Source organism: Hyperolius riggenbachi, chromosome 8, assembly GCF_040937935.1.
Source record: "Hyperolius riggenbachi isolate aHypRig1 chromosome 8, aHypRig1.pri, whole genome shotgun sequence".
Taxonomy (NCBI): domain Eukaryota; kingdom Metazoa; phylum Chordata; class Amphibia; order Anura; family Hyperoliidae; genus Hyperolius; species Hyperolius riggenbachi.
This window is the reverse complement of record NC_090653.1, coordinates 68,178,718-68,201,369: the sequence shown is the minus strand read 5'-3', so window position 1 is coordinate 68,201,369 and position 22,652 is coordinate 68,178,718. Positions and strand designations below refer to the sequence as shown.

General features: G+C 44.8%; 1 protein-coding gene across 3 annotated transcripts in view; it reads right to left on the bottom strand.

Moving 5' to 3' along the window:
* Nucleotides 1-22,652, bottom strand: part of PAK4 (p21 (RAC1) activated kinase 4) — a 118,519-nt gene that overhangs the window by 5,296 nt on the left and 90,571 nt on the right. For all 3 annotated transcript variants that reach the window (XM_068250609.1, XM_068250611.1, XM_068250612.1), the window contains exons 4-8: nucleotides 20,829-21,248; nucleotides 10,508-10,641; nucleotides 7,461-7,587; nucleotides 2,254-2,379; nucleotides 2,019-2,153 (exon numbers count right to left, since the gene is read on the bottom strand). In XM_068250609.1, coding sequence (XP_068106710.1) covers nucleotides 2,019-2,153; nucleotides 2,254-2,379; nucleotides 7,461-7,587; nucleotides 10,508-10,641; nucleotides 20,829-21,248 — 942 coding nt within the window. The remainder of the gene's footprint in view (nucleotides 1-2,018; nucleotides 2,154-2,253; nucleotides 2,380-7,460; nucleotides 7,588-10,507; nucleotides 10,642-20,828; nucleotides 21,249-22,652) is intronic.

The window sequence follows — 22,652 nt, the reverse complement described above, 5'->3', positions numbered from 1 at the left end:
GGGTTCTGAGGCGCGTCACATGTAAACATGAACTATCTGGCCCATTAAATCTTGCTGAACCAGCTGTTAATCTCTGCGGTGTTAGCTGATTAAATGGATTACAATGTTCAAGGTAATGCAGAACTGAACAGCTGCTGTTGCCAGCCATGGCCAGGATTTACAAGCTTGTGATATAACATAACAGAGCAATCATGTCTGCACTACTGAGAAGGCATGAGTAACATTTACATCATCCCCACACGTGTACGAGCCACGCCCGTCACATAAACAGAGCAAGAGGATTCCACCATTTAGTCCTATCATTTGTTTTTCTATGGTCTGTATGCTGGCCTAGTCCCCAGTGATGTCACTCATCTGCATAAACTCTAAATCAGAGTAAGCAATCACTTCTGTAAACACACATTATCTGTTACAGGGAATGCTTTGGACACACAGTCAACAAAAGTCGTATCAAATGACAATCGTGTAAAACATAAATTGTAGCTAAACGACCGATATCAGGCATTTTTCCAGATCCATCCAGTGGATCATGTGTCAATGTTGTGCAAGTTACATTTTTCTACAGAATGTATGCATGTCGTGCATAATGTCACTTCAGTATTTAAATGAGTTTGTAATCTGCAATATTGGTGTGCTGTCAAAGTCATTTCGTGACGTTGGTTGTTTGCGGTGATTTTTGTTGAGCGAATTTACGGACCTTAAAGTGAATCTGTAGCATTATTAAAAAAAAAACAGATACTCACCTAAGGAGCAGGAAGGCTCTCGGTCCTACAGAGCCTTCCCGTTTTTTTCCCGTTATCCTCGTTCCCCCGAAGGCTCCACGGTTTTATTCTCCCACTGCGGGAGACTTCGGCAGTCTTCAGAAGCGCTCAAGCTTCCAAAGACTGGCAGCTCTGTACTGCACATGCGCGAGAGAGGGCGCTCACACGTGCGCAGTATGGAGCGGCCCGTCATCGGAACCCCGAGTGCCTCCAAAATTGGTCATGGACTGCTAACGCTAATGGGGGAGCCTGCGGGGGGGGGGGGGGGTTGAGTACGCGGACTCCGAAAGAGCGGGAAGGCTCTATAGGACCCAGAACCTTCCCTCTCCTTAGGTGAGTATTTGTTTATTTTTAAAACACTTCAGACTTCCTTTAAATTATACCTGAGATTACCGGGGGCTTCCTGCATGAGGTGCATTTGGTCCCTCGCCATCCTTTCTGGCTGCTCTGGCTGCTTAGTTCTCTTATAATCCCCCACAGTAACCTGGCCAGTTGCGTGCTTCAGCGCATGCGCAGCCTGGCCACACGCCCCGCAGCCGTGCCACTACTGCTCCATGCTGTAGAAACATGACAGCAAAGCGCACGCAGCTGGGAATGTGCAGGAGAGCGCAGCCGGCCAGATTACCAAGGAAAATTGTAAGAGAACGGAGCAGCTGGAGATGGACCCCACGCACCTCATGGGGCTGGAGAAAGGCCCAGGTAAGTATAAATACATCAAGGAAACCCATCTCAGTATTCCTTTGAAGTACACCTAAACTAAGGGGAATATGGTCTGAAAGTGATTTGACTAGTCATAACCTATCAAAAACTCAAATATAATTTTTGGGTTGAGTGATCATTTAAAGCAAATCTGTAACTTGGGAAAAACAAACAAACATAGGCCTCAAGCTGTTTTGGGCGTCCATCCGCCGGTTATCAAGCTAATGCACTTGACTTTTGGCTTGATAACGGATGGTTTCCTGACACAGTGTGAGGCCCATGTCTGTCGCCTATCCTATGGACATGGACTGATCTATGCCGACCTGATAGCATCCATGCTGCATTATTAATTCTTACCATGCTGTACCTGGCCTTGGAAAGGACTTCATCCTGATGGAGTGACATTCACTGGGGACTTCTTGGCTGATTGGGTAATATTGGCCTTGACTATCAAATCAGTGTGCATGCCTGAATAAAAATTATCGTTTGCAAGTATATATAACTTGAAGTGCTGGTCCATCCTGGAATTCAGGAATCTAATCACACCAGTAAACTCACCTTCTGTACATTTTTCAGCTTAGGTGGCAAGTTGTCCCTGATCATCTTCATAGCTTTTAGTGGGGGTTCATTGAAGTATGGAGGTTCTCCATCCACCATTTCTATCACCATGATACCTAGGGACCAGATATCCACCTGAGGAAGACAATAAATGACCATCAGACAAGAAGCTACAACACAGTCAAACCTAAAAAGAAAAAACAACAAAAATATCAAGGAGAAGGTTTAGCCTTACCTCAGGGCCATACGGTAACCGTGAGATGAGCTCTGGGGCCATCCAGTAAGGAGTTCCCACCAAAGACTTCCGGCGCGGAACCTCCTTGTTCACCTGGGCGCAAAAGCCAAAATCTGAGAGTTTCACCTAAAAAGAGAAGACAACCCCAAAAGTAGTGAGTTTACAATCCTTTCCTTTCTTTCGCTGTGCTGGTGTGAAGCACTATAGTCTCCACAACCTTTGCAAAGCTGTTCCACTGACCTGTTATAAATACTGTATATACTCGCATATAAGCCTAATTTTTTAGCACAAAAAAAAGTGGGCTGAAAAGTTACCCCCCTTGGCTTATATGCGAGTTAGTGGAGCAAAACAGATGGTGAAGCAGGTTTTGTTACTGGCAGAGGAGCGTAAGGATTGTGCACTAGTGATCCTGCTCTTACCAGCTTGCGCCCTGCTGTGTCCGTGCATGACCCTGGGGAACATCTGGCTATTGGAAGGGAGGCTGGCTTGTACTGGGGAACATCTGGCTACTGTGGAGGGGCTATATTGGGGAGGGGGCTTATTCGCGAGTCAATCACTTTTTCATGGTTTCTGAGGGAAAAGTGGGTATCTTGACTTATACACGGGTTGGCTTATATGCGAGTATATACGGTATGTTAAAGCCTAGAGGTCTACAAAGTAAGGGCCATTGCACACCAAAAACCGCTAATGTAATGGTAAAAGCTCAGCACTTTTTGAAGTGATTTTTCAGAGCAATTCTAGGCATGTGCCTAGCGATTTTCTAATTATGCCTAGCAATTTTTGGAGCGTTTTGGTTTTTTATTTTTTTGTTACAGTAGAGCAGGAATTGAACATCTTCTGTAACAAAAACGCTTGGAAAACCGCTCTGTTCTAGCGCTTTTCAGAGCGACTTTCCACTTTCCTATACTTAACATTGAGAGGCTGAATTACCTCACAAAAGCACAGAAATGCTGCAGGACCTGCGTTTCAGTTTGGGAGGAAAAAAAAAAAAAAAAAAAAAAAAAAAAAAAAAAAAAATCACATAGCTCTGGTGTGATCCATCCCATTCAGATATATTAGCCAAGCGCTTTTCAAAGCGCCAGCATTTTTAAAAGCTCTCAAAAGCGCTCTTGATGTTCCCCAGCCCTAATATATTATTTATAAAGCAGTTTTAGAAAAGAGAGCTGGGCACCTGTGTGAATTGCTTCAAGCACTTTAATGCATCCAGTACAGAGACAGTTGCAGACAAAAGTAGTTACGGGATGGTCTAACAGCAGTTTCACAGGTCTCCTCAATTTGTCAGTGGTACATAGGTGCATATATGCCTCTGACAAAGCGGGGAGACCCATGGAACAGCTGTAAGGCTGCCCTTTCACTTCTTTTGGCTGTGACTGCCACTGTACTGGATGCAATAAAGTGCTTAAAGCAATTAACACTGGTGCCCAGCTCTTCTCTACAACTGCTTTATACACTTGGACTTTGGCTGTGAGCACAGTGTGTACCAGTATCTATCTGCTGAGCTGCACCAGTCATCCTTGAGCGCCAACTATTGCTCTTCGACTTCTCTTCTTTGCATAATACATTATTTTTACCTACAAACGTGTGAGGGCAGAGGAGTCTGCCAACCAGAGATAGGCATTCAGTCTACCAGGTGTGGATCCTCGCTTAACTCACACCAACACTGCTAGAGTACTCATCAATCAATAGAATTTAAAAAAAAATCAAGATAGAAGTTAATTGGAAACAAGTAAACTAGAGTGCCTGTATCAAGTCTTCTTTTTAACTCGAAACAGAGAAAGAGCTTGACAGTGGGAGATCTATCAATGGATTAATTGAAAGCAGACTTAGTTGGACTACCCCTCTAAACACACCAATCAGGTTCAGTATACAGAGGTAGACACCCATTCTACATTGACCTTCCGCAGAGTCCAACTGCCAAAACATCTAGTCTAGCTCAGCTGACTACTCTTGCTTGCGCTAGGAAAATGGGAAGGGGGCAGTGCCAAAAATAGTGATCAGGTAAGGTTTTTTTTATCCCCCACATCTCCACGAGTGCGCTTGTCCAAGTATCTGCAGAGAGCCTACAGACATGTTGGTCAACACTTTCAAAAATAACTAAAATGGAAGATTGTCATCTTATGTCCACAGAAAGTTTAAACGGACCATGTGGTCATGTTACGTTGTTTTAACTAGAAGTAATACTTAAACCCTGTGCAATTCAAAGGCTGTTTGGCTAAATAACCCAGAATGTCCAGACTCCACCAGAACCAGCCGGTAAACACAAATGAAGTCAACAGAGTTAAAATCTGGCGGTGTGGTTGGCTCTCTGTAGAGATACTACATCAGCCAATGGCACCAAAATGGTATGGGAACCCCATCACATCTCTAGAACACATTGCTATTTAAGATGGTAAATGTATACAGTGGCATGGAAGGGCATTATCGTCCAGTGTCCAAAGCAACATGATAAAGTGCAGATTTAGAAGTTGGATCGGTTAATTCAACTGTAGATAGCCTAGTATGAGTTTAAAGTACCCCTGAGCGGGGTTTTGAACAATAAACTTTTTATAATTATATGATTTCTTGGATCCTCCTCCTCCTCTATCCCTTGCTCTTTCATGATGGGCCATCGTTCTGACCTCTATTATCACAAGCTCACACACAGCGCAGCTCCCCTGCGCGCTGTGTGCAGCACTCAGACCAGGAATGATAAGCTACGAGTGCAGGGGCGGAGCTAAGGCCAGGTAGAGAGAAGGAAGTACTGATACTTCCTCCCCACCCATCATCGCCGTTCTGAACAAGTCTCATATTTCGGCTAAGTAGAACGGGGGACACGGGGCGCTGAAGGGGGAGGAAGGTGCTGTGAGGTATGTCACAGCACCAGAAATTAAACAGTATAACAAGTATATTATTTACGACCCGGTTCAGGGGTACTTTAAAGATAACCCAAAATACACGATGGCCACATAGGGAACTTTACCATATGTTTCTTTCTCATTCTTGTCTGTTCTGCTACAATCAGCAGTGTGGGTTTATATGTGGACTCTTAATGACCAGAATTTTTTGTATGTTTTTGTATCGTTCTAAATTAGCATTTTTCAATCAATCAAGCAAGGTTGTGATGTTATTTGAATGCAATGCTGACTCAATTCAGGCATTTCCAGTTGCTAATATTGCTATCATTATGATCAATTTAAAGTACATCCAGTATTTTGATGCATTCTGCAATTTAAAAAAACAAAACCCCAACACCAGATAAACTGTAGATCCTTTAAAGAGACACTGAAGCGAAAAAAAAATGATGATATTATGATTTGAATGTGTAGTACAGCTAAGAAAAAAAACATTAAGATCAGATACATCAGTCTAATTGTTTCCAGTGCAGGAAGAGTTGAGAAACTCCAGTTATCTCTATGCAAAAAAGCTATTAAGCTCTCCGACCAACTTGGTTGTGGAGAGGGCTGTTATCTGACTTATTATCTCAACTGTAATTGAACTGTTTACTTTTCCTCTAGCAGAGAAGAGTTTATTACTTCACAGACTGCTCTGTAAAGGCCCATACACACGTCGGATTTTTCTGAACGACGGGTCGTTTGAACGTCCCGTCGTTCAGTCGTTCGCACGCGGAATCAGACGTGTGTACGGACTATCGTTCGCGTGATAAGACTGGTTTCCAGCGATCCGCCCGGCGGATCGCTGGAAACCAGTCTTATCACCCGAATGATAGTCTGTACACACGTCGGATTTGACGTGCGAACGACTGAACGACGGAACGTTCAAACGACGGGTCGTTCAGAAAAATCCGACGTGTGTATGGGCCTAACGACTCATTTTGAATGCTGAGTGTTGTGTAATCTGGACATATTATAGAGTGATGCAATGTTAGAAAAAACACTATATACCTGAAAATAAAAATATGAGAATATTTTCTTTGCTGCTAATCTTCTAGTAATTATTCATAGTACACAACCAATTCATTATATCATATATTTTTTTTCGCTTCAGTGTCTCTTTAAGTACAGTCTTTTTTCCCCAAAAAGGTTATTGAAAGTTATTTTTTTTCTTATCATTTGACAGCAGAAGAAAGATAACAATAACAGTGTGTCAAAGACAAATAAACAAATGCCAAATTGCAGAGTAAGGCATCAAACATGAAAATCTACAATATCGGCAGTCAAAACAGATTTCCCTAATCCCCCTCACGAAAAGTATAGTCTTTTATTGGAGAGGTGAAGGGGTGTCCCGTTAGTGAAGCTCAAGGTGATACAGAGTCACCAAGAGTCAATTCTACCTGAGATGGTACATAGTGCAGTATATATACTTACCTGGGACTTCCGTCAGCCCCATGTGGTCTGTGGGCTCCCTCGCTTTCCTCCCCATTCTCCCGTGGTCACCTCCGCTAATTGGGCCAGTCATGATCTTCTGCGCATGTAGTACTGCACAAGCGCAAAACACTACTAGCCACTGAAGTGGACAGGGTGCATGGGGGTGGTCGGGGCCATGCATGCGCAGAGGAGCACTACTGGCCAAATAAGCAGAGGTGACCACGAGAGAATGGAGCAGTTGGGGACGACAGCAAGGGAGCCCCTGGACCATATGGGGTTGGAAGGAGCCCCAGGTAATGATAAAATCTGCACTATTTTTATATGTTGTATATGTATGTTGCCCTTGTGTTGTGTTTTATTTACTGTATATACTCGCGTATAAGCCGATCCGTGTATAAGCCCACATTTTAAAAAAGAAAAATATTATTGCTAGTATGCAATGTCAGCACCTCCAAAACTTTATTTTAGAAACATGTCAAATTAAAAGGCTTTTCTCTCTTTTGCATTAAGCCCACTGCAGCAGAATGGTATCTAATGCTATGGATACAAACAAGATTTTTATCAACCAAAAAGGATTGTGAAAATCAAGTGCAAGTTCAGGTCTGAACATATGCCAAAGCAACTGTTCTGCCCCTACTGTTCATTTGTGCGCCGCACAGGCGTCCCACTGCCCCCCCCCCAAATAGCAACAAAACCCGATGCTAGCCTGAAGGCTGCCAATACGTCTGTACGACTCTCAACCCCAAACTGTCACCTGAGGGATCAAGTCCCAATCCCTGCTGGGGACAGTCCTCGTACATGTGTATTCTCTGTAAGCTGGCCTTATAAATGGCAGTAAAGGCAGACATTCAGATGTGACTGGAATAACGGATTTCTACATGCTGTATGCAATATCACACTTACCCGCCCATCATGTGTCAGCAGTATAGAGTCACTCTTGATATCCCGGTGGATTACCCCCTGGGCGTGAAGGACAGACAGAGCTTTCAGGACAGACACACAGACAGTGGCTATCTGCTCTTCATTCATCCTGAAAACAGAAAGACAATTAATGAGTAATCCTCATAGGCAGCAAGGATACATGCTAGAGCTTATTTATCAAAGTAAGCAAGATTGACAAGCACCAGATGAGGACAGGCGTGTGGTAAGTGGATATGGTCCTGTAGCCCTACAGGGCCCACAGTGCAGGAACGAGGAATCAGTAGCACCATGACAGTGTCATTTAAAGCTGTTTACTGCATAAAAGAGAGCTAGCCCACAGCGACAGATGCCGTTCCGGAAGTATGCTCCTTCTTCAAGCTGTATAGGCTCACTCAACAATTGCAAACATCACAGGCATTTATACACCCCCTCCACCTGGTCATATGGACCAATCAAAATTAGTAAAAACCTGGTAAATCCTGTCAGCCAATCACAACACAAGGAATAAATAATGAGACGACCTGATGGGGAACTTAAATGTAAAATAGCAGCCGTGGGTGGGGAATCTGTATAGAGTGGCGGTAACACTATATGCGTGCTTCCCTTATTGCGGATACTCAGCCGGCTCAGATGCTTCCATTGGCTAGTATGTGGTTTCCCATCAGGTCCTCCTTCGGGAGATGTAACCGACTGGTGTGCCTGCCTATGACTTTTTTTTTTAAATGCTTTGTTTAGAACGGCTGCTATTTTCACAGTCATGTTCCTCATCAGGTCCCCTCATTATTTATTTCTTGTGTTGTGATTGGCTGACAGGATTTACCAGGTTTTTACTGGTTTGGATTGGTCAATGTGACCAGGTGGAGAGGGTATCTAAATGCCTGTGATGTTTGCGATTGTTGAGAGAGAGCCTATACAACTTGAAGGAGGAGCATACTTCCGAAACGGCATCTGTCGCTGTGGGCTAGCTCTCTTTTATGCAATTAAGAGCTTTAAATTACACTGTGGTGGTGCTGCTGATTCCTCATTCCAAACTATTTAGGCCAAGGGCCAGATCGCCGTTCTTGAGAGTGCTGGGGGGCCGCAATGAAACCTAATTTTTTGCCTATTGCTGGTACACTATGCCAGTGACATTTTGCCAAATAAAACATTTTGATGTAAAATAACCCATATCCCATGTTAGATAGCACAGTGGCAGCTAGAGGAGCAGTCCCCCATACGTTAGTAATGATGCTCCCCCAACCACACACAGGAAACAGAGATGATGCAGTAACACAAGCCAAACAGCAGGGGGCAGGATAGCTGAAGTGATTTCTTGAATATAGTGAAAGCTTATGCCCGGTATACAACATGCAATTTCCTGTCAGATCGACGGGTCAAATCGATAATTTCCCACAGGTCCAATCAGGTTTCAGATCGATTTTCCAATTGACTTTGTACAGATGTGTTTAGAAACCTGATTGGACCAAATTGATGTTTGCCGCCACAGCTGGACAGTTTTGAAATGTGCAAGTATTTAAAGGGAACCTAGCATTACATTAAACAAAGATATTGTTTGTAAATGCTATGGGTAGCATGCATTTAATTACCAATGGGGGGCTGCTCCATAGCTCCCCGTCTAAATGATAGTGTACATATTGTCTGTTCCTGTGCCGCACGACCGGAGGTTTAACCACTTAACGACCACCTAACGCCGATAGGCGTCTGCAGGTCTTAAGTGGATTTACATTCCATGTCAGTTCACGGAGGGTGTCTCCGTGAACAGTCTGCGAGCTGCCGATCGCGGCTCGCAGGCGAAATGTAAACACGCGGGGAAGAAATCCCCGCTGTTTACATCAATAAGGCGCTGCTGCGCAGCAGCGCCGTAAAGGAGATCGGCAATCCCCGGCCTCTGATTGGCCGGGGATCGCCGGCATCTGATAGGCTGAAGCCTATCCTAGACGGCCATTGAACGAGGGAGAGGGAGGTAAGGGCAGAGAGGGCGGAAAACGCTGCGGAGGGGGGCTTTGAAGAGCCCCATCGCTAAACAAATACAGCCGGCGGCGATCAGACCCCCCCCCCAGCAGGACATCCCCCTAGTGGGGCAAAAAAGGGGGGGGGGGGGGAAGTCTGATCGCCCAGGTTGATTCCTGATCTGTGCTGTGGGCTGGAGAGCCCACGCAGCACAGATCAGGCAAACATAGCCCGGTCCTTAAGTGGTTTTAAATACCCACACTGGTAGGGTCGTGTATCCCTGGCTGCTGTAGTGCATGCTGGGAGATGTAGTCCATTCACGTGATTACATCTCGCGACATGCACTGCAGCGGACGGGGGGTGCTTAAACCTGCACTTTGCAGCATAGGGACAGAGAAGATGGAGGCCCTCATATAGACAGTGAGCTATAGAGGAGCCCCTGTGGGTAAGTAAATGCACTCTGCCCACCCCAAGAGGCCGTGGTCCTTAAGTGGTTAAATTAAAGCATTGGTGTTTTGGATGGATTTTGCTAGTATTTATGGATTCCCGACAGACGATCTTTGGTGACAGAGTTGGACAGTAACAAAATTGTATGCTACTCAACCAGCATTTTGCAAGCAATTATCACCCTCTGCATTGGCGAGGGGTGTTTTTTTTTTTTGCCCAATGACTCCTTAAAGAAGGCAAACTTGTTTTCCATAGTATTTTAGTAAGAGGGCTTTTTGGTCCTTTGTAGTCCCCTTACCCCCTCCTAGGAGTTCTGGTTCACCATGAGCTTACTGTGAGGTCTGTAACTTATAAATGTGTGGCACTTAGGGTGCATGCATACGCAGTTACTGTTGCCTACAGGGGTCGGGACTCATTCCCTCAGGCAACAGGTCAGGGCAGAGTTCTGTACAGAAGAGGGCTATAGGCTAGCAAGGTGTATGAGACTTTAGGCCTGTCATTGTTTTCCTTACTGCTAAATGATTCACTTATTTCTAAGTGCTTTGTAGCTGAATGCAGAGTGTAATTGACATTGCAATGAACTCTGGGAAATTCACACTATTAGATGCTATAAGCTAAGCAGAAAGCCTCACCTGGTGTGTGTGACAATGTCTGTCAGAGCTCCGCCTTCCAAGAACTCCATAACGACCCAAAGCTCATCGCCCACCAAATAGCTGTTGTACATCTCCACCACATTGTCGTGCTGGTAGTCCCTCATTATCACCACCTAGACAGGACAGGAGGAAGTTATTAGCTAGAAATACACCCAGTGACATAACATATTAACTGGGCCACAGCACTACTGTTAACTGGGCACACTAACACTTCAAGGGGCACTACAGCGAAAAACTGTAAAATTTAAAACATGTGCAAACATATACAAATAAGAAGTACGTTTTTTCCAGAGTAAAATGAGCCATAAATTACTTTTCTCCTATGTTGCTGTCACTTACAGTAGGTGGTAGAAATCTGACAGAAGTGACAGGTTTTGGACTATTTCATCTCTTCATAGGGGGTTCTCAGCAAGGCTTTTATTCTTTATAAAGATATTCCCTCAAAAGGATTTAAACAATGATGCTGGCCAGCTTCCCTGCTCCCTACACAGCTTTTTAGCAGTTGGACAGAGCAACTGCCATTCACTAAGTGCTTTTGAAAAGAAATATATTCCTGAGAATCCCCTATAAAGAGATGGACTAATCCAAAACCTGTCACTTCTGTCAGATCTCTACTACCTACTGTAAGTGACAGCAACACAGGAGAAAAGTAATGTATGGCTCATTTTACTCTGGAAAAAAAAATGTTCTTCATATTTGTATATGTTTGCACATATTTTAAATTTTACAGTTTTTCACTGTAGTGCCCCTTTCGGTGTTCTCACCAAGCCCCATTAGCTGGGCACACTGCACAGCTAATTCTGGTGAGCGCTCTGCCATCGCTCTCTTATCACAGCAGCACATGCAGAGAAGGTGGGGCCAGCCAGGAGAGCAGTGAATAATAATTAGGAGGCGGGATCACACACTCACAGCATTTACTTACCTATGGCGGGCTGCTCCATTGGCCCCAGCTATATGAAGGCATTCATCTTGCTGTGCCGCAGAACCGCAGGTTTAAAGTACCCATGGGGATGCAGAGCACGTCCCCGGCTGCCACAGTTCATGCTGGGATAATGTAATTTAATCTTCTGGCCGGGGACACACTCAACATCACTGCAGATACTTCAAAATTCAAACTTGGGGTTCTGCAGCACAGGAGGAAATGGTTGCCCTCATATAGATGGGGGGTTACAGAGCTGCCCTCTAAAAGGTAGGTAAATGCAAACTCTGCTCCCCACAAAGCACACATTATTTACAAACCTGCCTTAGGGGTACGTTCATTCTATATCAGTGTCTAACATATGCAATACAATAACATTGATTCAAAGCGCATAGGATTCAAAGCGCAAAAGAGCACTCAGGTGCTCAGATTCCTTTAATAGAATAAATATTGTTTTCTTTTAAGTTCACAACTAAGCCACTCCCCCCCCCTTTCTGGAACCAAGTAAATAAGTTTTCCATGATAATATGCGAGTTTATAGGAGCTTCCCAGCGGTCCCTTAACCTCCCTGGCGTTCTGATTAATTGCGGCGCACGGCCGCGGGAGGGTTTTTTATAGTTTTTTTTTTTTTTTACATTTAGCTAGCCTAGCGCTAGCTACATGCTTCCCCCCTTCCCTTCGCTTTCCCACCCACCCCTCCGATCACCGCCGGCGCAAATGCCCAACAGGAAATCCCGTTCTGAACGGGATTTCCTGTATGGGCTTCCCCCGTCGCCTGGCGACGATCGGAATGACGTCATCGACATCATGATGTCAGGAGGAGTCCCGATCCACCCCATAGCGCAGCCTGGCGGATTTGGGTTTGCTGGGGGGCCTCTTCTGCGGCGGATTGGTGGCGATCGGAACAAACACGCAGCTAGCAAAGTGCTAGCTGCGTGTTTGAAAAAAAAAAAATGCAAATCGTCCCACCAGGGCCTGAGCAATCCACCATGGCGTTAGTGGTAACGCTCAGGTGGTAAAAGTGACACTGAAACGGGAAAAAAACAAAACCCTTATGATATCATGATTTGTATGTGTATTATGGATAATTAATAAAACATTAGTAGCAAAGAAAAGTCATTTTTATTTTCAGGGTTTTATATAACATTAAAACATTCTCTAATATTTGCAGTTTACAAACCACACTCTGCATTTTAAACTATGAAACAGAGCAGAACTAATGACCCTCTGAACTCCTCTGCAGTAAAATCTTATCTAAAGTTGTCTTTCACTGTTTCTTTGAAGTGTAAGTGCTCCAGAAAATAGCACTGCTCTCTGACTAAATTAGTCAGAGAGCTCAGAGAAGCTCTTTTGCAAGGATAACAAGTGACGTTTCTTAACTCTTCCAGTACTGGAAAACAATACGAGACTCATATCTTTGCTACTAATGTTCTATTTCTTAGCTGTACTACACATACAATTCATTATATCATATGTTTATATTCACTTAAAATTCCCTTTAAATTTGCAAGCTGAAACGCAAATCTGAGCCAGTATCTGAATGGAGTTTGTTTGTTCTCTGAGGTCGCATTCACAGTGGCACGCTGCAGAGCTGCATTATAAAGGCTTATAATGCAGCTTACCGCACTGCAATGATAATACTATGGGCCGTTCACAGTGTGATGTTAACGTCGCATTGAAAAATGTTGCGTTGTGGTAACTTACTGATTGCAGTGCATTACCTCTCAACGCAGTAACGTTGCGACTTTAACGTCGCATTAAACTGCAATGTCCCACCGTGAATAGGGAACAGAAGAGAGTGCTCCATCCTGATACTGCTAGACCTTTCTGCAGCCTTTGATACAGTTGACCATGACATCTTGATAAGCAGGCTACAGGAATACTACGGCATTGATGGCATAGTTCTTCAGTGGTTCCAATCCTTGAGTGGCAGAACCTAAAAAGTGTCTATATGGCTCATCCTGTCCAACTCTGTACCACTTAAGTATGGGGTACTCCAGGGCTCAATCCTCTCTCCCCTGCTTTTCACAATTTACAGGTTACCGCTTGGAAAACTAATCCAAAAACATGGCATGACATACCACTGCTATGTTGATGACACCCAACTATATCTTTCCTTCAAGCCTGGTGTGACAGACCCAACTCCAACTATAAATGCCTGCTTACGTGAACTACAGCAGTGGATGAATGACAACTGGCTGAAACTGAATGCAGACAAAACTGAAGTCCTTCTGATCGGAGGGCAGAACATGACAACAAAACAACTTAACTTGCAGTCTTCACCACTGGGAATAGGAGGCACGGATCTACGCAGCTCTGATCATGTGCGTAGCCTGGGAGTTATAATTGATAAGGATTTAAACTTCTGAACTCACATCTCTGCTGTGGTGAAATCATCCCATTTTCACCTGAAGAACATCGCAAAAATGAAGCACCTCCTCCCCCCAGAATATCTACCAACCTTAGTTCATGCCTTCATTACATCCCGACTGGACTACTGCAATGCTCTCTACACTGGCCTTCCAAAAAAGGACTTGTACCGCCTAGAGCTGATACAGAATACTGCTGCCAGACTGTTAACCAACCAAACCCCGTCACTGCCACATAACGCCAGTCCTGCATTCCCTTCACTGGCTACCTATAAAATGTAGGGTCCTATTCAAGATCGGCCTACTGACATTTAAATCACTAAATAATCTGGGCCCTGAATACATGAAAGAAATGTTACAGCTGCATAGCAATCCCTGCAATCTCAGATCCACAGGTTCTAATCTAGTCACACCCAGAGTCCACTTGGAAACTTTTGGTCCCAGAGCCTTCTGTCATGCTGCTCCAACGTTTTGGAACTCCTTACTTCAGAAGATCAGGACAGCTCCATCCCTGGACGTGTTTAAATCCAGACTGAAAACCCACCTGTTAAGTTCTATTTCTGCAAATGCCAAACTGTTGTTGTGTGATTACTTCATCCTACTACCAACTACTGAATCTGAGATAGCCTAAGCGCTTTGAGTCCTATGGGAGAAAAGCGCTATAGAAATTTCATTGTATTGTATTGAATACAGCCTCAGTGTTTGTGTTGGTTTCCTCTAGGCACTCCAGCTTCTACTCACATCCCAAAAATATAAAAGTTAGTTAATTTCCCCCCGAAACCATGGCCTTAGTTGACAACCGGGTAGTTGACAACAGGGGGGAAAGACTAACTATGGAAGGGCTAAGATTGTGATCTCCTCTGAGGGGACATTTAGTGACATGACTATGGACTCTGCAAAGCACTGTATAACACTAATAATAATAATAATACCACCGTAATAAGCAGTGCTCGCTCCTATTGTATGCTTGACACTTAAATCTTACCCTGCACCTTGCTATTATATATTACGTCGGTTAACACGTACTGTGGGGTGGAGCTACAGCCAGCCCCACCCCCTCTGAGTGACAGGCAAATAAAAATAAGGTTGTGGTGGGGACCTGGAAGATCTCGTTAACAGATTAAAAAGGGTTAAGTCCTGATCCTCTTTATGTCTCTTTTGCTTAATGCATAGCCCAAAGCAGAAGTCACAAAAATTCAGACACTTACAAATCAGTCATGTGATTAAACAGCAAGCTTCTCCATTTAATTATATAGAATAAGTTGATCATAACTACTGAGCAGTAATATAACAGTGCAATACAGAACAAAAGTTGGATAAGCGCTCAAAAAAGTCTCTATTAGAAAGTTCAAATATAATCAATGATTCCTGGCATCAGAAGACATCACAGGGACATATCCCCCCCCCCCCCCCCCAACGTGGAGAGACTCACCGGACTTTGCGGCCTGAAAGGGCCCGACAGCGCCTTAGGGGTATAGGCCACCCCTCAGCCTCTCTGGCAACCTCCGGATTGCTGCACTCTCCACTTCCAGCTTGCTTGGCCAATTTTAAGCGGATGCCACCTCCATGCAAAAACAGAAGCCGCACATAGCGTAAAAGTGCTAAAGGGAATAGTCCCACTTTTATTTAGAAACTTAAAAACAACAGGCACAGCCTGAACGGGTATATTCTGGCGGCTACGCAGGAGTGGGGGACAGCAACAGCTAATTGCTAAGTGCTCTATCAGCCCGGCGTCTCCCCACCTCGCAAACCTGCGGACCCCGCTGTGCAACTCAAAACCGGCGCGTCAGACCTGTCACTGCGTCCAGTGACGTCAGACGTTGCACCGCTCCGTAGCTCCGCCCCGCGGAGCGGCGCAACGTCTGACGTCACCGCAGTGACAGGTCTGACGCGCCGGTTTTGAGTTACACAGCGGGGTCCGCAGGTTTACGAGGTGGGGAGACGCCGGGCTGATAGAGCATTTAGCAATTAGCTGTTGCTGTCCCCCACTCCTGCGTAGCCGCCAGAATATACCCGTTCAGGCTGTGCCTGTTTTTACGTTTTTTAATAAAAGTGGGACTATTCCCTTTAGCACTTTTACGCTATGTGCGGCTTCTGTTTTTGCATGGAGGTGGCATCCGCTTAAAATTGGCCAAGCAAGCTGGAAGTGGAGAGTGCAGCAATCCGGAGGTTGCCATAGAGGCTGAGGGGTGGCCTATACCCCTAAGGCGCTGTCGGGCCCTTTCAGGCCGCAACGTCCGGTGAGTCTCTCCACGTTGGGGGGGGGGGGATATGTCCCTGTGATGTCTTCTGATGCCAGGAATCATTGATTATATTTGAACTTTCTAATAGAGACTTTTTTGAGCGCTTATCCAACTTTTGTTCTGTATCCAAAAAGCTATTTTCACTAATAGTCAGGCAGCGCTCCACCGTGTATGGACTGGTGTTTACAAGACTCTTATAAATTAATTTAATAATTTTCCACTCCCTGTGAGCGCTTACGTACATTTCTGTCTTTGTTTAATATAACAGTGCAAGTCTTCCAATGCAATTCCTTGTAGTAACACTAGGTGGTAGTATTGTCATGTGTAAATAAAAGCCAGCAAACGTTTCTGACCAAAAGGGAAACTACAGTATTTGAAGCCCTAGCTGCAGTTCACCTTCATTTTTCAGTCTTTGTACTAGAGCAAGTCAAGGAGAGGAAAATAACTGACTTGCATGGCTGTACGCAGCTAGGAATTGGACCAATAAAAACGATAAGAAGTGCATGTGACTGGCCTAAATTCAGGCTGCGTACAATTTGTATTTGGGCTAGTTTACACAGGGCACATTGGTAGCGTTTTGTTGGTCGCAGGCGATCAGCTAAAAAGCTGATTTTTCACCGTACAGGAAAGCGATTTAGGAATGATTGAGTTTTGTGATTCTATAACATAAAAATGCAATCGCTCCAAAAATGCTGCATGCACCATCAGCAAACCGCTAGTCACTGGTAATCGCTACAGTGTGAACACTACCATTAACTTGCATTAGCAGCAGCATTTTGCTGATCGCCAGTGATCAGAAAAACGCTGAAAAATCACCCAGTGTTAACCCTTAGGGCCCGTTCACACTAGAAATCGCTAAACGCAAACGTGGATCGATTTTCTGGCGTTTTTTACTAGTGATTTCCCAGCGATTTTTTACTGTATAGAAAGCGTTTTTCCAGTTATTAAAGTTTCCAGTTATTAAAGTTAAAGTCGGCAGAATCGCTGCAGGCAACGCGTTTGCCTTTCGGCAAATCGCTTAGATGAGAACACTTCCACATACTTTCATTGTACACGTGTTTTTCAAACCGCTAGCGGTTGCTGAAATCGCTCTGAAAACGCACAAGTATGACTGGGCCCTTACATTTCCATGCAAGTGGGATTATTTGCATCCAGTCTGGTGTGTATTACATAAATATAAAATAAACTAGCAAACATTTCTATGACATAAAAACCAGAAACACCTACTGCAGCAGATCACAGTTCTCCCGCTCCTCACCTCCGACAGCACGACGCCGTCTTGCACACCCCCTTCCCTGCAGTCTGTACTTGGCCCATCTGTGAATCACAAGGTGACTGCAGAGACACATCACAAGTGGGGTGCCCATAGCAACTCACAACTTTTTAAGTTCTCAGTTAATACAGTGACATGGCTGCAGCACCAGGTGACTCCTGTGGGCTGTCACTGTCAGGTAGGAGAAGGGAGAGCAAGGAGGCACAAAGCTGTCAGTGGTAATTAGGTAGGGAACTGTGATCCAGCACAGCAGGTTCTTTTAGGGCTTGTTTCCACTGTTGCGACGCGATTTCGGCCGCATTCCGACGCTTGTAAAAACGCATGCGGATGCGTTTCCACATGCGTTTTTACCCGCGATTTCGCATGGCAGGGTGCCATGCGAAATTAACCATGACACTGCCAGGGCTAAATAAAATTGAAAAAGGTGCGAAATCGCACGCGAAATCGCGGGTAAAACCGCATGTAACAAACGCATGCGTTTTTACTATTAAATACATTAGCGGCGATTCGCACGGATTCCCGACGCAGGCGAAATCGTTGGCTCTTTTGTGCGTTTTTTTCACGCTGAAAAAAACGCACCTCAACAACGCTACAGTGGAAACAGGCCCATCCACTTGTATTACATGTGCGGATCTGCATGCGTTGGACGCATGCAGATTCGCGATAGTGGAAACGAGCCCTGAAAGAGGAACCGTAGTTAACAATGTATTAAAGAAAACTGTATTATATACAGTGGCTTGCAAAAGTATTCGGCCCCCTTGAAGTTTTCCCACATTTTGTCATATTACTGCCACAAACATGAATCAATTTTATTGGAATACCACATGAAAGACCAAAACAAAGTAGTGTACAGGTGAGACGTGGAACAAAAATCATACATGATGCCAAACATTTTTTACAAATCAATAACTGCAAAGTGGTGTGTGCGTAATTATTCAGCCCCCTTTGGTCTCAGTGCAGTCAGTTGCTCATAGACATTGCCTGATGAGTGCTAATGACTAAATAGAGTGCACCGGTGTGTAATCTAATGTCAGTACAAATACAGCTGCTCTGTGAGGGCCTCAGAGGTTGTCTAAGAGAATATTGGGAGCAACAACCCCATGAAGTCCAAAGAACACACCAGACAGGTCAGGGATAAAGTTATTAAGAAATTTAAAGCAGGCTTAGGCTACAAAAATATTTCCAAAGCCTGTAACATCCTACGGAGCGCTGTTCAAGCTATCATTCAGAAATGGAAGGCGTATGGCACAACTGTAAACCTACCAAGACAAGGCCGTCTACCTAAACTCACAGGCCAAACAAGGAGAGCGCTGATCAGAAATGCAGTCAAGAGGGCCATGGTGACTCTGGACGAGCAGTGATCTACAGCTCAGGTGGGGGAATATGTCCATAGGACAACTATTAGTCGTGCACTGCACAAAGTTGGCCTTTATGGAAGAGTGGCAAAAAGAAACCCATTGTTCACAGAAAAGCATAAGAAGTCCCATTTGCAGTTTGCCACAAGCCATGTGGGGGACAAAGCAAACATGTGGAAGAAGGTGCTCTGGTCAGATGAGACCAAAATGGAACTTTTTGGCCAAAATGCAAAACGCTAGGTGTGGCGGAAAACTAACACTGCACATCACTCAGAATGCACCATCTCCACTGTCAAATATGGTGGTGGCAGCATTATGCTCTGGGGGTGCTTCTCTTCAGCAGGGACAGGAAAGCTGGTCAGAGTTGATGGGAAGATGGATGGAGCCAAATACAAGGCAATCTTGGAAGAAAACCTCTTGGAGTCTGCATAAGACTTGAGACTGGGGCGGAGGTTCACCTTTCAGCAGGACAATGACCCTAAACATAAAGCCAGTGCAACAATGGAATGGTTTAAAACAAAACATATTCATGTGTTAAAATGGCCCAGTCAAAGTCCAGATCTAAATCCAATCGAGAATCTGTGGCAAGATCTGAAAACTGCTGTTCACAAACTCTGTCCATCTAATCTGACTGAGCTGGAGCTCTTTTGCAAAGAAGAACGGGCAAGGATTTCAGTCTTTAGATGTGCAAAGCTGGTAGAGATATACCCTAAGGCTAGGTTCACAGTGCTCAGTTGTGTTGCTGAAAAATTCTGCATGTCAACTCACAGCCCATACAACTCTATGGGGCTGTTCACAGTAATGGATCGCGTTATTCTAACTCACTGCATGCAGGCTTTGCATTAAAGTCTATGTCCAGTCTCCATTGCAGTTCACACTCATTTTAACACGTGCGTTATGCAACTGACCACTGTGAATCCAGCCTAAAAGACTGGCAGCTATAATTGCAGCAAAGGGTAGTTCTACAAAGTGTTGACTCAGGGGGCTGAATAATTACGCACACCCCACTTTGCAGTTATTGATTTGTAAAAAATGTTTGGAATCATGTATGATTTTTGTTCCACTTCTCATGTGTACATCACTTTGTATTGGTCTTTCACATGGAATTCCAATAAAATTGATTCATGTTTGTGGCAGTAATATGACAAAATGTGGAAAACTTCAAGGGGGCCGAATACTTTTGCAAACCACCCCCTCTCAGTTCAGGGGTACTCTTAACCCTTAGAAAATTGAAAAACAGAAATTGCGTACGAGAGGAATCGCCACCGGGAGACTTGGACGCAGGACACAGCCGGTATATGGCTTATCCTGCTCCTGCACAAGTTCCCGGCAACGTTAAATACCATTTCCCCTCCAGGCCGCCATGGATGGTGGGGAATGAAATAATTTGGCTTTCAGCAATTGCTGGAGGCCAAATTATAGTGTTTTATAAGTAACTTTAGCTCAGACTTCTTACGGCGCTGAAGCTACTCACTACGTACCGCTATAGCACTAATTCCTATTATGGCCTATGGTGGCACTGGCTGCGCCCAAATCTCCTGCGCTGCAATGAAAGTGTTCATCCGAAATTTGCCTTCTTAATACAGAAGGTACCATATTTTTCGGACTATAGGACGCTCCTGACTATAAGACCCACCTAGGTTTAGAGGACAAAAACCAGTGGAAAAAATATATACTAAACCTGGTGCATCCATGGTGAATGGGCATCTTGTGGGTTATGCCCCCTTTGTACCTCATGCCCCCTTGTACCTCTTGTGTCTCCCTGTGTCCTGCTCTGTCCCCCTTGTGTCCTCCATGTGTCCTTGTGTCCTCCTCTATGACCCTTTGCGTCCCTCTGTGTCCTCCGTTTGTCCACGTGTCCTCCTCTGCATGGGCACAGTACAGGGAGTCCCCAACATTGCAGCGGGTTGGTGGTTTGTATTGGCAAGTAAGGAAATCTCTGCATTTGGACTATAAGACGCAGTGACTATTTTCCCCACTTTTGGGTGATAAAAACTAGTCTTACAGTCCAAAAAATACAGTATTTGCGAAAAATGAATAAAGGGAACACACAATACTGTACATACTCATATTTATCTCATCACATCAGTTCAGGTGTAGGTTAACTTTGCCAATAAAGTGTAATGTGTCTTATAACTCACCTCATTGAACAGAAGCTCCCTCCTCTGCTGCTTACGCAAATCCATTTTTTTCACAGCAACCAGTTTCCCAGAACTCTTGATAGTGGCAATACAAACAATCCCTGTAGAGCCCTCCCCAATTTTTATAAAGTTATCCAGATAAGACCTGGGATCTCCAGGGTCCACCACCATCTGTAGGGCAGCTCGGAACTGCTCATGAGACACCCGCTGAGGCTCTCTCTGTGGGGAACGGGGTTGGGCGGGTTGCTGTGTCTGTTGAGGTGGCCGGGAGAGCTGTGGGTCCGAGCTGTGCTGAGGAAGACTGCTCTGGGAAGGTTTTTCAGGAGGCTTGGGCTTGGCCTGGCCTGCCTGTGGTCGAGAGGAGTTCCGGTTAGCATGGTTTTTAGCGTCCAGTGGAACAGTGGATCTGGATTCTTGAACCTACATGGAAGAAAAAAAAAGAATGAGGCAGATTATAAACAACAGTCATCTAAATGTTCAGAAGATTGAATCTTCTGTACATTGTTCTCACCAGGGTCAGCTGGATAGCACACTGGTTAAGGCTGTTGCCTTTGACATAAGGTTTAAGCCAGGGGTTCAAATCCCAGATCAAGCCAGTATGTAAACCAGTAAAGAAGACCCCCTAATTTTTCTGCAGACCCTTGGAGTGCGCCTCAAGTGGCTACTGCCCTGAAGCGCTTTGAGACGGCCAGGAGAAAAGATTTAAATGTTATGCATCTTTTCTTGACCTCTACAGCTGATTCACTCAATTCCACCACAAATTTTTAATTAGTATCTGCCTAAAATAAACTTTGGAGTAGGGCAACATTCTATATCTACCTCAACAGATGACTTGAACCCAGACAGGACGTACAATTTTACTACTCATCTCCTTATTGACTGCAGAGGTCAAATTTCTGGCCAAAACCCTTCCCTACTGTTTAAAGTACCCCAGAATAAGTTATAAAACTTTAAACAAACAATTTGTTCATTATAGTTACCGTATTTGTCGGACCATAAAGCTGGCCACTAACGGTCCAATTTCTAGCGAAAAATCGTTTAAGCGATCAGAAATTCTGATCGGATTGGTTGTTAATAATCTCCATTGGTGGACACAATCGATTATGAACGAGTGAAAAAAATGTCGCCCGAACGAATTTTCGTTGAACGAAAATTTGGATTTTCTTGATGGTCGTGATAGATAGGAAGCAAAGATTGGTTAGTTGATGGTGTAATGAACGATTTTTCGTCCGATCAGAATTTCTGATCGCTCGAACGATTTTTCACTAGAAATTGGACAGTTAGTGGCCACCTTAAGATGCACTTTTTCTCCCCCAGCACTAGGAGGAAAAAACTCAGTGCGTCTTATGGTTCGAATAGTAGGTTTTGGCTAGCACCCGGCTGTGTGAAAAAAGGCGGCAGCAGAGAGATCATGAACTGCAGGGTGGGTGGGTGGCCTCCCATACTTTCATCTACCTCTAACATTTGTCCTGCCCTCCTAAACCTCCATAACCCTGGCAGCTCAGTGGCTCCCCTGCAAAGTTTCCCATGACTTCCGGCACCTAAGCGGCTCCCCGAGAAGTTGTGTGACCCCGACACCTAAACTGCTCCCCTCCAAGTCTATCGGCACCCCTAACACATGAGTGGCTCCTCGTTAAGTCTCCCAGGAACTTAAGCACCCACCCCGCGAAATTTACCGGGAGCTCTCGGACTAAACTCTTATCCGATCTGGCTGTTCCTTGGTCATCAGCCCGCTCCTGCTTGTATCCTCTCTGGCGCTTGCAATCCCGGCTGCTCGCATCCCCGCTGGCATCCTTTCTCTGCGTGACCCATCATGTGACTTAT